Genomic DNA, 12,420 nt, shown 5'->3' with positions numbered 1-12,420 from the left:
TTTTCTCCTCTTTTAGACCTTAGAGTTTAGAGCTTAGCCGTAGACCATATACCCATCTTCATATTTCGTCCAGTAAGCCTTGAGTACCTTGAGTTGAAGTTTCATTCAGTTGAGCGAGCTTCAGTGCATGTCACGGCCGAATCGCATTAATTTGATCACCTTCGCAGGTGCCAGCCGTGTCGGCCTGCCCAGTGGTCCCAATAGCCGCAAGAGCTCCATACTGGATCTGTCGCAGCAGCAGCAGCAGCAGCTCCAACAGCTACAGCTGCAACAGTTGCAGTTGCAGCAGCAACATCTGCCAGTTGGCATTGGCACCACCGAGACCAGTCCACCGTCCGATGATGAAGATAAACGCTTCAGACCCCGCTGGAAGGGCTCGGGCACACATCTGCCGCCGCAGAGCGCCAAGCAGGCATTGTCCAGGCTAAAGCAGGCCGCCTCCGCCTCGAATGTGGCGCAAGATAAGCAGGGCCAGTTGCTCGGCAGCGGCCTGGGCGATGCCAGTCAGCAGCAGACGCTACGCAAGGGCAGCATGGTCAATTTGCGTGGTCAGGACACGCTCAGCGCTGCACAGCTGCAGCAGCAGCAGCGTAAGGGCAGCATGTTTCAATTGGGCGACGCGCACGCCGCACAATCCCAATCGCAGTCGCTGCAGCGCAAGGGCAGCGTCTATGTGCCATCGTCCAGTGAAACGCCCCCCATGGGCACGCCCACGCGCAAGGGCAGCGTCTATCAGCGCACCAGCACAGAGAGCGGCGACAGTCCCCAACGCAAGGGCAGCGTCTATCAGCGCCCCAGCACAGACAGCGGCGACAGTCCGCAGAGGAAGCAGAGCGTGGTGAAAACCCTGAGCGGCAGCTATGTCAACGTCTCGGCCATCACGGGCAGCGAGTCGAGCTACGGACTCAAGCTCGGCCCCTCCCAGATACATCCCAAGGGCTATCGGCTGACCACGGCGCGCTACGGCGAGCTTAAAATGGGCTTTGTCAAAATCAAAGGCAATGTCGAGGTGGAGGTAAGTGCCGCTAAGGAATACAATTACCAATATAAAGTATATATAAATATAAGAAATGATAAGCGAGGGACCTAAAATACATATAATTACTTTACAGTATTATTCATCGTTTGTTGGGCAAGCAATTTTTCAGACTACCCTCGCATATGAGCCTATCTATATTTATGTACATCAGTTCATCAATGACTTCTTCTTCCCCTTTTCAACAGCTAATTTGCGCACGGAATATTGTGAACGCCGACTGCGAGACGCCGCCGGATACCTATGTCAAGTGCTACATCAAGGATGGCGAGCGTTTGCGGCACAAGAAGAAAACGCGCGTAGTGCGGCACTCCGCAGAGCCATTCTACAAGCAGACTATCAAATACCAGGTGAGCAAACGGGCCCACGATGATGCCTCAAATGGCCTTAAGCGCGTCAATGACCGGCAACGTAATGTCGGCTTGCGGTAGCTGCTGTTCCCCGTTGAATTTTAATGCGATTAATGGCGGCCAATTTGCAGCAGATTCCGCAGTGAGCTGTTCGGGCAGTGGATGCGTGTGTGTGCATGGGCGATTACAATGAACAGGTGGTTGTATAGGCTGAAAGCATCGGCTGCAATGCAGTGCGAAATACTCTATTTATACTTAAAAAAAAAAAGATAGCAAATAATACTAATAATATACGGAACAATGATAGAGTTTGATTGGGAAAATCTATAAATATTATAGGTACTCTATGCCAGTCAATAAATATAATCAATATACCCTATTTGTTGCAGTGTAAAACAAGTATAGGAAATCATGCAAATAGCACTGCTGCATTTATATTTTTTATTTATATGTGTATTTTCCAGTAATTACGCTGAGTGGCATTAATGCAATTTATATGCAAATAAATTTTATTTTCACACACACACACATATAGAGCGCTGATGTCTTTGGCCGGAATATAGTCATCATGGTTTGGCAGCGCTGCGTGGGCTTCGAGCACAATCAGGGCCTGGGCGGCACGGAGGTGAATCTGGACAAAGTGAACATAGGACAGCATATCACTGGCTGGTATCCGCTATTCCCGATGCACAGCTATGGCGGCTCCGATTCGGATAATTCTCCTTGACCGAACACGCGAATGCGAGCGACAACAGAAACAATAAAAACGAAATGCATAACACCAATATTTAATGATATGCTACTGCTTAAAGTTAAAGCTCAATTTGTTAGTATTTAAGCTGGCCAATCAAACATTTGTTGTTTAATCAAACTTTTAATCCAAAGCAAGCACCAAAAGTCCCCAGATATATACATACATATATATATAGATATTTATTGTATGCCCCCTTCCCAAATAGTTATAGTAGTTAAATGAGCTTGACAGCGTTTTTGGATGTTTTCGAGTTGTGTATATGGGGTGAGAGCTTTGTAAGTACAGTTAGGTACAGTAAGGCAGCACTATGGCAAACCGTTCGCAGCACAATAATTGAGAATCGAGAGTACCAGAACAGAAAATAGAATACAAAAAGAAAATATATACATAAATACATATATATATTTTTTGCTTGTTGTTGTTGTGTTTGTGAATGTTGTGTGCATAGGGAGAGAGAGAGGAGAATCCAATAAACTAATTGCAAATGAAAAACAATAAAATCGTTAAGGCAAGTCAACGAATTGGCAAGTAAATCGAAGGCGTATTGCACTAACTATAGTACACATTATATATTAACGAATATATATATATTTATATAACATAATATATCAACTAGATGTTTGCTAAACGTTGCGCTAATTAACCACTTTGTGAGTCGCAGAGGCGAAACAGTTGAAATTCCTTGAGCCATAGTCTACTACGTATGTAAACCCGCAAAGGTTTCAACAAATCAAAAGCTATAACTTTCTCAGTGTACAGAAGAAGCAGAAACAAAATACAAAAAAAAAGCAAATGATATCAATTGATGAAAACAAACAACTAAATTAATATGACAATCTACTTGTGCATGTGTATGCGTGTGCGTGTGTGTGAGTGTGTGCGAGTGCGACTAAAGCGTGATTAAGACGAATTTACTGTAGTCATTTTTTCGGTAGTCTGTGTGGTAGGCGCAACGCGACAGCTGAAGAGCTTTTTGCTTTGATCGAATCCCCCAACTTCCTCCTATTTCTAAACTTCCATAACTGAAATTCGACTTTCGACAGGACAATCTCTTGTAATGAATAACTTGGCTAAAAAGCAAAAAAACCAAAACTAAAGTTGCAAAAATATAATAAATATACAAATTTAATTTCCTTTTTTTGTGAACTTGTAAGCAACATCACAATGTTCAACTTGGAGTTTCAAACTTGGCAAATATACAAAAAAAAAAAAAGAGAGAAAAAAAGTATAGAAAATTAAAGTGTTAAAATACATATATGTATTTACTTTCTAGCATATACTGGTGTCATATTATAAATACTAAAACTAGAGTACACTTAAACTAAAACTTTTTACTATCTACTAATTAACTGTGAAGCCTCAGATGAATACCCTTTTACGGTAATTACAACTGCGACATATTTTTACCGTTAGTTAGCAAAAGGACTTCAAACAATTTCAAGTGGTATGAAACAAACAGAATAAAATATATAGCGCTACTCCTAAGTATTTCTTAGATATTGTTATTTTCGGAAAACCCTCTTGAAGCTTAGATTAAGAAATTTCCATTTGTCAATGTGCAACGGCTTAAGAGCAGAGATGAAAGGCCATATACATCTGTATAGGCAAGTAATTTGTCCAGGGTAGTCAGGGTAAAACCTTAATGGGGAAAAGAGAAGAAAAACATTTCAGTTGAATAACTCTTCACACTTTTGGCTGTTGATCGAAGAATCTTTTCCATAAATATTAACTAGAAAAACCAAATGATTGTTGCTAAATGGCGTGAGAGCAACAAAACGAAATGATATGAAACGAAAACTAAAAATTGGTTGTGCTTTGAGAAATCTCTATTGTAATCATTGTTAGAACTCTATTTTCTATAATGGCTGTAAAAGCTTTAAGATATTTTCAGCTAAACTTAGGTATCTTAATACTAACTATTGCTGTAACTGAAACTTAAGTCTATTTGATCAACTTTGTACGGTCTGTACCTTAAATACTATTACTACTTTTACTCGTTGCAAATTGTAATTGTACTCGGAAAAAAAAAACAAAAAAACTAGAAAACCAAGAGAAATAAAGAAAACACTGTAAAAATAACACCATATCAACGTGAAGCGTTGAGGACAAGGATTAGCAAAGATTAAGGATAGCGCTTTAAAAGTGCAGAGTGTGTGTAGCATGGCTTACGAATATTAAAAGGAAAACTTTGTTAAAATTAGTAAATACTGGCATTAAACTATTTAATAAAATATAAATATATATACATACCTACCTATAGACCGATGTGAACAATATGAACGTACATACATATATACATATATACAAATATTATTATTACTAACTGTAGCATAACCAAAAACCAAAATGAAGAACAACACCCACAACAATATGTATATCAAATTGAGTTTCAATAAACAAACAATACTTATTTGAGCAATGATGTATTCTTATTCTGATTTACTATTGAGAAGCGTACATTTACAGTATAACATTTAAAGTAATATACATATGAGCTAATGCAAGTGAACCCTTCTTCGCGAAAGTTGAACGATAGATGGCGCCAGTGTTCCAGCCTACGATTTGCGCAGCGCACATGTTAATATCGACACCACTGTAGGGCAAAAGGGAAATTCTCTTCGTATGCAAAAATCCAGTACTCGAACCGCTGATAACTTACCCAATGTAACCAACACAAACAAATTAAATGTTAGCAAGCAATAGGGAACCATGCAAAAGCCCATTAGAACATTCGCCAAAATGACCGAGACGCGCGCAAATAAAAAGCTCATGCTGATAGCCATGCCCCTGTGAATATATAGTTTATGTAAATGAATATAAATTACATACAGTTGAGGCACTGTAATTTCAATCACCTGATGTGCGTCGGCATTAGATCAAGTATAACGGATGAAATCAACGGAATGCAGCTGGTGCAGAGCGTAGTGAACAGCGCCGTGGCCACCAAAATGGGCACCGTATCCACCAGAAAATTGAGGCATAGACCGCATATAGTTGCGAGAACCGTATACAAGAATAGAATTTGAAAATGTCGCATAAATATCAAACATATGCTGACCGCAATGCTACACCCAAGAAAAGTGCCACCCAAAACAGCAGAGTCGATGAAGTTGGATGTCTTTGATGGACAAACCCGTTCGGCCTTCATAATATTCGATGATTTTTCCTGCAACATATCACAGACGGTCATCTGCTTGGTGCCCATCAACTGACGCAGCTCCATGAACCACAACGAAATTGCACTGCCCCTAATGAAGAAGAGAGTGGACAAACTACATTTGGCACAGACGTACTTATGAAGACACAAACTCACACGAATAAGTAGCCACAGAGAATGAAGGTGCAGATCATGAAATTGCCCACAAGAGGCAGCCGGAACAGTGGCGCCGTGCCCCTCCAGATTTTGACGCAACAATTGGTATGATCTTCGTCAAATGGGGGAGAGTCGGGATCATAAACGCCTGTGATGCCGACGCTGGTCAAGTCCTGCTTTCGCTTTAATTTGTAGAGGCGATTGACGATCTCATAGGCCCGTTCATCCTGCCCGATGTATATTAAAAATTTGGCCGATTCCGGTAGAGTCGCCAAGAGGATAATGGATACAATTCCAGGAGTCATATTAATAAACACAATAAGACGCCAAACTTGCCAATCCAACTTGTACATGGTAAACAATACACGATTCATTGGCGTCAACATATAAGCTACAACTGAGGAGAGTCTCTGGCTTAGTGAAGACCAGGAAGCCAAGAGAGAGGAAGCAGAAGAGACGCTACTTACGTGGCACATAAATGGCACTGACTGCGAAGGCGTAGCACATAAAGTTGATGGCCGAAGCGCGAAATTTGACTTTGGTATACTCCGACATATACGTAATGTTATTGATGCTGGCACCGGAGATGCTGTGGAGCAGAGGGTAGCCATTGCTAGAGTATTAGCCAGATGAAAAGTAGGGGCGTACCCACAACAAACCGGTCATGAATCTCAACAGCGTGAATAAATAATAGGTAGGCATAAATATTGAAATCATCGACGATGATACTGCCATGCATAAGGAATACATCATCACCTTGCGCCGTCCAATCTGATCCGTCTTGTAGCCCGAATAATGCGATCCCAAAATTAAGCCGGCAAAGCCTGCACTGGACAGCACTGAAAGTTCCATAGTGGTCAATGAAAACTCACAGGCTACGTCTACAGTGACCACATTGATGCCTATGACTTCGTTAACAATGAATATGCTGGCAAAGGTGCAGGCTAAGAACATCAGCACTTGCATCCGACCAAATCCTATGGGCGAAATCGGTGACTAATCAAGTTGATATATAAATATATTTACCAATTAGATCCAAGACCTCGTCTATATCCGCAACAGCCATGTTTCAAATTATATATATAAAAAAAAAAAATTTACATACAACAAATACTAATAAAAATCTTGACAACAAAATCGAAAATCTATAAAAAATTGAAGCAGCTGTACTACAGATGGCGCCAACATTTTCTCAAAGCATATCAGCTAGCTTTTGTTTGACTTTAGCGAAGACAAGCACCACATATTAACGAAGGGAAAATTTGTAAATCACATTCGATATGTTTTAATATTATTTATTTTATAATTACATATGTTCTGATGTTCACTCATAGATTGAACGACGACGCACACATCACATCAATTATGCTCAGCTTTTCATGTATAAATTATATAAAGTTAAGAGTTTTGGAATTAGACTTTCTGCTTAGTTTAGGCTTTGCTTTAGTTTAGTTAACTGAACAAGGTCACCCACTCTTAATTGTTCATCAGTATAAATGCTAAATCTGCGAGAAATGTAAAGCATTGTTCAAATGCGGCAAAGAAACAGTAGTTATGCAAGGATAGCTGGTTTGGGCATATTTACAACCTGGTTGGGTGTTTCATTCATAAAACCAGTTCGGATTCGGACTACAAGCAGACGATGGGCAAAATAGCATAAATTCAAGTACAGTAGAGACTAACTAACTAAGAATCGAATTCCCTTTGCCAGGCCTACAAAGCGTTCGCTATGCAGCAGACTTTCAACTTTTGATTACGGTTATTAATATATGCATGTTTTTGTTTTTCCATTATATATATGTATATATAGTATATATATTATTATTTATGTAAAGTATAAATAAATGTATTGCAAAGTGGCGTTCAACATAACAAAAGGTAGCGCCAGGCGGCTTTGCATTTGACTTAAGTCTTAAAAGTTGTCAACTTAAAGAACTAAGGGACCCTAAAACAAAATTTATTCTGAATTTTAATTAATTCTTTTGTTTAGCTCATCATCTCATTAAACATATACATTTATGTGTGTTTATGTATGTAGGTGTGTGTGTGTATGTGAAAATGTACAAGGCAAAAGCAATACAAAAGTTATTTAGGTATAAAATTATAATTAAGTTTTCTCCTTCTTGTTTTTTTTTTTAGTTTTTTTCTTTTTTCTTTTGTTTTATGCATAAAGTATAAAGTAAAATGTACAATTGTTGCTATTCCATATTTAACAAGCTAACGCGTTCTTTGCTCTCCAATTCGCATATGCCTCATGCACAATGCAAAATTGTCATAACTTTAGCTATAATTAACACTTTAAGTCGATCTTCATTGAATATTACTGAATGTGGTCCAGGGAAGCATTCGCTCTTCTCTAGATTAATGCGTTTCTTTCTCTCTCTATATAAAAGTATGTATATATTTAATATATATATTTATCAATGATTTAAGGTGCATTTATTTTATCTAATAGCCACAATAACTGTTGCTTTTCTTGGTCATCTTGAAAAGTAGCAGGTGCCATCAAATATGAAATGTGATTATAAAAAATAAATCTAGTAAGCATATTGCGAGGTGCGCTTAGGCATTAGTGTGCCTTCAATATGTTTACCAGCTTATTTTTCATGACGAATATGAAATATGTAGTTTTCTTCTTATTTTTCTATCTTTATATATGTTGTGTATAAATAGTTAATACATGATTGTTATACTTGTTCTGTTGTGAAAAAGGGACAAATTTTAATTTTCTTTCGCTTACAGTTAGGTGAGGTCTGCTCGTGGGTGCATATATGTATGTATGTATGTATATATACCCATGTATATATATGTATATACATATATGTAAATATGCTAATTGATCGCATTTATGATATCTCTACTTCATAATCAATGCCAAAGTAAATCAAAGTAAATATACAAATGAGCGTTCAGAAACTGATTCTTTAGCTTATCTTAAGTCGAATGTACATGGTTGTGCGCATGATGCGGGTGTGTATGAATTTGTGTGTGTGCGAGAGTGTGAAGAATATTCGTGATAGTTGTGGTATTCAGTTTTTATGGCTGTCTAGACTAACGCAAAGTTATGACAAAAGTACACAAATGTATGGAACATATGCAAATGCTGTTAAGTAGTTAAAATTTGCTTAACTGCCCGCTCCTGCCGCCTAATCTAATCTAAGCAAAGAGTGTGCACTCGATGTAACTCGTGGGCACAAAGCCCTCGTCCCAGCCATTTGTGTTGTTCGCCCGCCGCACGCGCGTCCATCCATCACCCTGATCATTCTCAATCACTTGTAGCTCCTCGCCCTCGCTCATGGGTATACTGCCTTCGCTGGTAGCTATCGGAGAAAGAGAGAAAGAGATATTAATTACTTAGAATGTATGTGTATATGAGTGATATTTAAATACATACCTTCGAAGGGATATAGCGCACGACATGTGCCCAGTGGTTGCAGCATTTCTACTTCCGCTTCGTAGCTCGTCTCTTCGCCAATCGGATTCTCATTGGCGCTGCCCTGTCCGGAGCCGGGCAGTGATGTGTGCGAGGTGCCTAGTCCGCTCTCGGGACTTGCCGAACTGCTGGATTTCACCATGGAAAGGCAAAATGAAACGAAATATTTGAAGAAGTTGCAATTTCGACATTATTACGTGTTATATGTATGGTGTAAGCAATTAAAAATGATTAAGAACTAAAAGTAATTTAGTTAATTGAATACAAATAAGATCAAAATTTGTTTCTTTGGCGTATTGTGGACTTTTCTTTAGTGGGCAGTTGTTCTTATTATTCAAATGATAAATCATGATATAAATAACTGAACAAATGGAACCGAAACCAACAAAACAAATCAATGCCACCAATGGAAATCATACAGCATGAGTAAGAAAACGAGCCAAATCATAAGTATGATACGATTTACAATAATGTATGGAGATGTGTGTGTGTGTGTGTGTGTGTGTGTGTGTTTGTATTAATGTGTAGCTGTATGTGCGTATATATAAACATTGAACGTAGACTTATGAGTGTACCCGTTATTGTTATTATTATGCCCATTTTGTATTTGCGCCACATTATCCTCAGAATCTGACCTGCTTAAGCTGCCAGCATCATCGGGCTGATCATCGGCATCGTGATGATCGTCAGCGCTAGCGCTGCCATTGGAATGTCTGTGAGAACAAAACGGAATACATTTCAATTGAGCAAGACTATGGGAATATAATATACAAATTGTCGGCCACTCACCTGGATGTTCGGTGTCCGTTTTGCAATTGATTACGATTCGATTGCGGACTATTGTTGGCCACCTGCAGCTGATTAGCCTTGTCCAAAAAGCCTTGATACTTTTTCAAACTCATTTTCAGTTTATCCAATTCGTGCTCGGATTCGTTCAGTTGACCCTCAACGGTCATCGGGTTGCCCAGCGAGGAGTTGGCCTCATAAACTATTTTCATCTTCATCAGACCATCGCGGGTGTTCGTCTCCTGATCGACCTTGTGCTGCAGCTCGGCAATTTTCGCCTGCAGCTTTTTGCGCTGCTGATTCGGTGGCAGATCGCTAAAGTCCTCCTTTTGGCCGTCAGCAGTTAGTGAATTCTAGATGTGAATATATGAAGCAATTAGTTATTGTACTCAGCTGCGTCTCTATTCTATATATGTATATATTTATAGGGTATGTTGAAGTGCAATGAACTATACAAGACAGAAATGATGGAACAACAATTTTATACAAAATACATTCACAACGTATAGCAGACGCCAGATGGGAGAAAAACAAAAACAAAACAAATGAAAACCTGAACAGAAATTTAAATAAAAACCAATAAATGAAATGAACATAAAATAATTAGTAAAAATATTATTTTGCATTCCTTTCTTTTTGCAATTTCTTTTAGATACCAACAAATTATAATTGAATTTAAATTATTTGTTCTGCAATGTGTGAGTGTTGTGCTTTGGCATGTTGCGTTAACTAACCAACTAACTAGTTAACAAATGAGTTAATTTAACTTGAGTAGTACATTTCATTGATTAGGTTTTAGTTCAAATGCTGTTCTTAAGGTTAGGTGTACAACGTGATTGTGATATTCAATGAAGAGCTTGATTAAGTTGCTTGTGGCGATTATGTTTAGCAGTTGTGATTAGTAGTTAATGTGGTGTTAAGAGCAGTTAGTTAGTAGAGCTGGAATATACATCATACCTTCATCGTGATACAAGCTTCAATTATCTGCCGTTGCTATTGGCAGCGAATTGATTTATAATAATTGTTATTTCATTTATACACACATTTCGATTACATTGAAAACGTATCACAGTTTGTTTTTTTTTTCCGCATGTGTGGGTGTAGTGTATGTGTGTTTGTGTAAGTAAAAGCATGTTTTTGTTCGTGTTAGAAATTTGTATGACCGCAACAAATATGCGTAAAAGAAATTAAAGAGTTAATTATAATTAATATTTGTGAAAATTTTGAGTGGTTTGTGGCGAATTGTCGAAAATGGAAAAGTGAGTGGGAAAAGCGTAGGCAGCCAATGTTGTTGCATAATATAAAACATTTGTTTAGTAATGTGACAAACAACAGAGACGTTAAAAAATAAATATATAAATTCGTATGCATTTGTTAATTGTAGAGTAGAGATAAGTAGTATTGGGTAGATAGATGAAAGACTGCGAGAATCTTGTTTAGGTTTAGTTGACATGGAAGACATGAGTTTGGAGGACACGAAACGAAACGGCGCTGAGCTGCCTGGGTGCGAGCTGCTGGCAGCTGGACACTTGGTACTTACAGCAACGTGGAACCAACGTCCATTAGTTTCGTAACGTAAATTAAAGAAATGGCATAACGATTTTTCGATTTGTTTCGTTAAATGAAATAAGAACAGAAAAATAGAGACGGCATGAGTAAAACTATAAGTAGAAGACAAAAAGCCTACGACTTAATAATTAACTTAAAACTAATCAAGAAGCATCTGAAACACAAGAGGCGGTTGTGCTGACTGCTGCTGGAATCTCTCGCAACAAACAGAAGATTAAAGAGATAAAGTAATAGATAGACAGAGAGTGAGAGAGACAATTTGTGCCAGGCAATGATAGAGATGGGATAGAGACACATGTACATAACAGATAGCACTCTTTGAAAGAAAAAAGGCAACTAAGTGGTGAACCATAACCAGAAGCAGGCATCGCCAACGACTGCTCTCACCTTGTTGCTGCCAAAGATGCTGTTCAAGATGCCGCCGCGGGCCTTCTTCAGCTTGGCGGCGGTCAGCGTGCCGCCCTTAATGGTCAAGTGGTTGTAGGGGACACTGCTGTAGTTGGATTGAGGGGCGACGCTGGGGTCCATCTTTGACAGATCCTCAAATGGTATGTCCGTTGGTGGTGTGAAGCCCGATTGGTATCTAAAATGTTGACAGTGATTAGCTGTGACAGCGAACAAAAAAGTATAAATTTCCAGTTTCTAATCAAACCTTTCGATGACTTTTAACGAGTCTTCTTTCTCGTTTATGGATTCGCCCGCCTTCACAATGCCTTCCATGCAACGTGCGATAATCGGCGCCACAGAGGACTCCACGTCCGCGGCGCCAATAATGAACTCCCGTATGCCACGCGTACGCTTCTCGTCCAGCTCCTGCAGCCGATTGAAGACGGCGGGCAATAGTATACCATAGTGCTGCTGCTGAAGATTGTTTGTTTTCTGCAGCTGGTTGGCGTATTCGTTCTTTGCATCGTCCGACTGTTGTATTTTGGATGTCATAATGTTCTTGTAACGCTCCACCTCGGCGCGACTCAGATTGAGATCCATGTCAGCCTTCTTGTAGTTCTCCACAGCCTTCTCGGAGTCCCGATACGCCTTGTCATAGTTGCGCTTGGCGCGCTCCAATGCCGAGAGCTGTGCGTTGAGGGTCTGTTGCAGCATGGTGCCATCTGTAAGGCATTTCTACAAAGCGAGGAGAGGAAGAGTAATAAGCCACTAGCATACAGGCAGATATTTGCA

At 39.4% G+C, this 12,420-nt stretch overlaps 3 protein-coding genes across 17 annotated transcripts in view; 1 reads left to right on the top strand and 2 right to left on the bottom strand.

The window, feature by feature from the left end:
- Window positions 1–3,878, top strand: part of Fife (regulating synaptic membrane exocytosis protein fife) — a 55,414-nt gene extending 51,536 nt beyond the window's left edge. For all 3 annotated transcript variants that reach the window (XM_018101991.3, XM_030383921.2, XM_089258990.1), the window contains 3 exons: window positions 168–1,015; window positions 1,225–1,386; window positions 1,922–3,878. In XM_018101991.3, the coding sequence (XP_017957480.1) occupies window positions 168–1,015; window positions 1,225–1,386; window positions 1,922–2,113 (1,202 nt within the window). In that variant the 3' untranslated portion in view covers window positions 2,114–3,878. The remainder of the gene's footprint in view (window positions 1–167; window positions 1,016–1,224; window positions 1,387–1,921) is intronic.
- Window positions 3,879–4,109: 231 nt separating this feature from the next.
- Window positions 4,110–6,598, bottom strand: LOC108652007 (synaptic vesicle glycoprotein 2A). 2 transcript variants are annotated; one of them, XM_018102009.2, is made up of 7 exons: window positions 6,480–6,598; window positions 6,106–6,430; window positions 5,921–6,042; window positions 5,454–5,850; window positions 4,996–5,388; window positions 4,800–4,927; window positions 4,110–4,733 (listed from the first exon to the last, which is right to left on the bottom strand). In XM_018102009.2, exons 1-7 carry the CDS (start codon window positions 6,517–6,519, stop codon window positions 4,696–4,698), a joined length of 1,443 nt encoding a protein of 480 aa, XP_017957498.1. In that variant the 5' UTR covers window positions 6,520–6,598; the 3' UTR covers window positions 4,110–4,695. The 2 variants fall into 2 exon arrangements, with proteins under 2 accessions (XP_017957498.1, XP_089115117.1); XM_089258991.1 differs by having other exon boundaries at window positions 6,106–6,449; window positions 6,496–6,548.
- Window positions 6,599–6,745: 147 nt separating this feature from the next.
- Window positions 6,746–12,420, bottom strand: part of Cip4 (formin-binding protein 1-like Cip4) — a 35,433-nt gene continuing 29,758 nt past the window's right edge. For 2 of the 12 annotated variants that reach the window (XM_089258885.1, XM_018102001.3), the window contains 7 exons: window positions 11,894–12,363; window positions 11,629–11,824; window positions 10,630–10,665; window positions 9,676–10,025; window positions 9,462–9,599; window positions 8,848–9,014; window positions 6,746–8,773 (listed from right to left, as the gene is read on the bottom strand). In XM_089258885.1, coding sequence (XP_089115011.1) covers window positions 8,610–8,773; window positions 8,848–9,014; window positions 9,462–9,599; window positions 9,676–10,025; window positions 10,630–10,665; window positions 11,629–11,824; window positions 11,894–12,363 — 1,521 coding nt within the window. In that variant the 3' untranslated portion in view covers window positions 6,746–8,609. The remainder of the gene's footprint in view (window positions 8,774–8,847; window positions 9,015–9,461; window positions 9,600–9,675; window positions 10,026–10,629; window positions 10,666–11,628; window positions 11,825–11,893; window positions 12,364–12,420) is intronic. The other 10 variants (XM_089258890.1, XM_089258892.1, XM_089258886.1 and 7 more) reach the window with 10 other exon arrangements.

The sequence above is a fragment of the Drosophila navojoa genome, chromosome 4, assembly GCF_054131105.1.
Source record: "Drosophila navojoa isolate 15081-1374.11 chromosome 4, UAZ_NAV_1.0, whole genome shotgun sequence".
Lineage (NCBI taxonomy): Eukaryota > Metazoa > Arthropoda > Insecta > Diptera > Drosophilidae > Drosophila > Drosophila navojoa.
The sequence above is the reverse complement of the archived record's forward strand: the minus strand, read 5'-3'. Positions and strand labels throughout refer to the sequence as shown.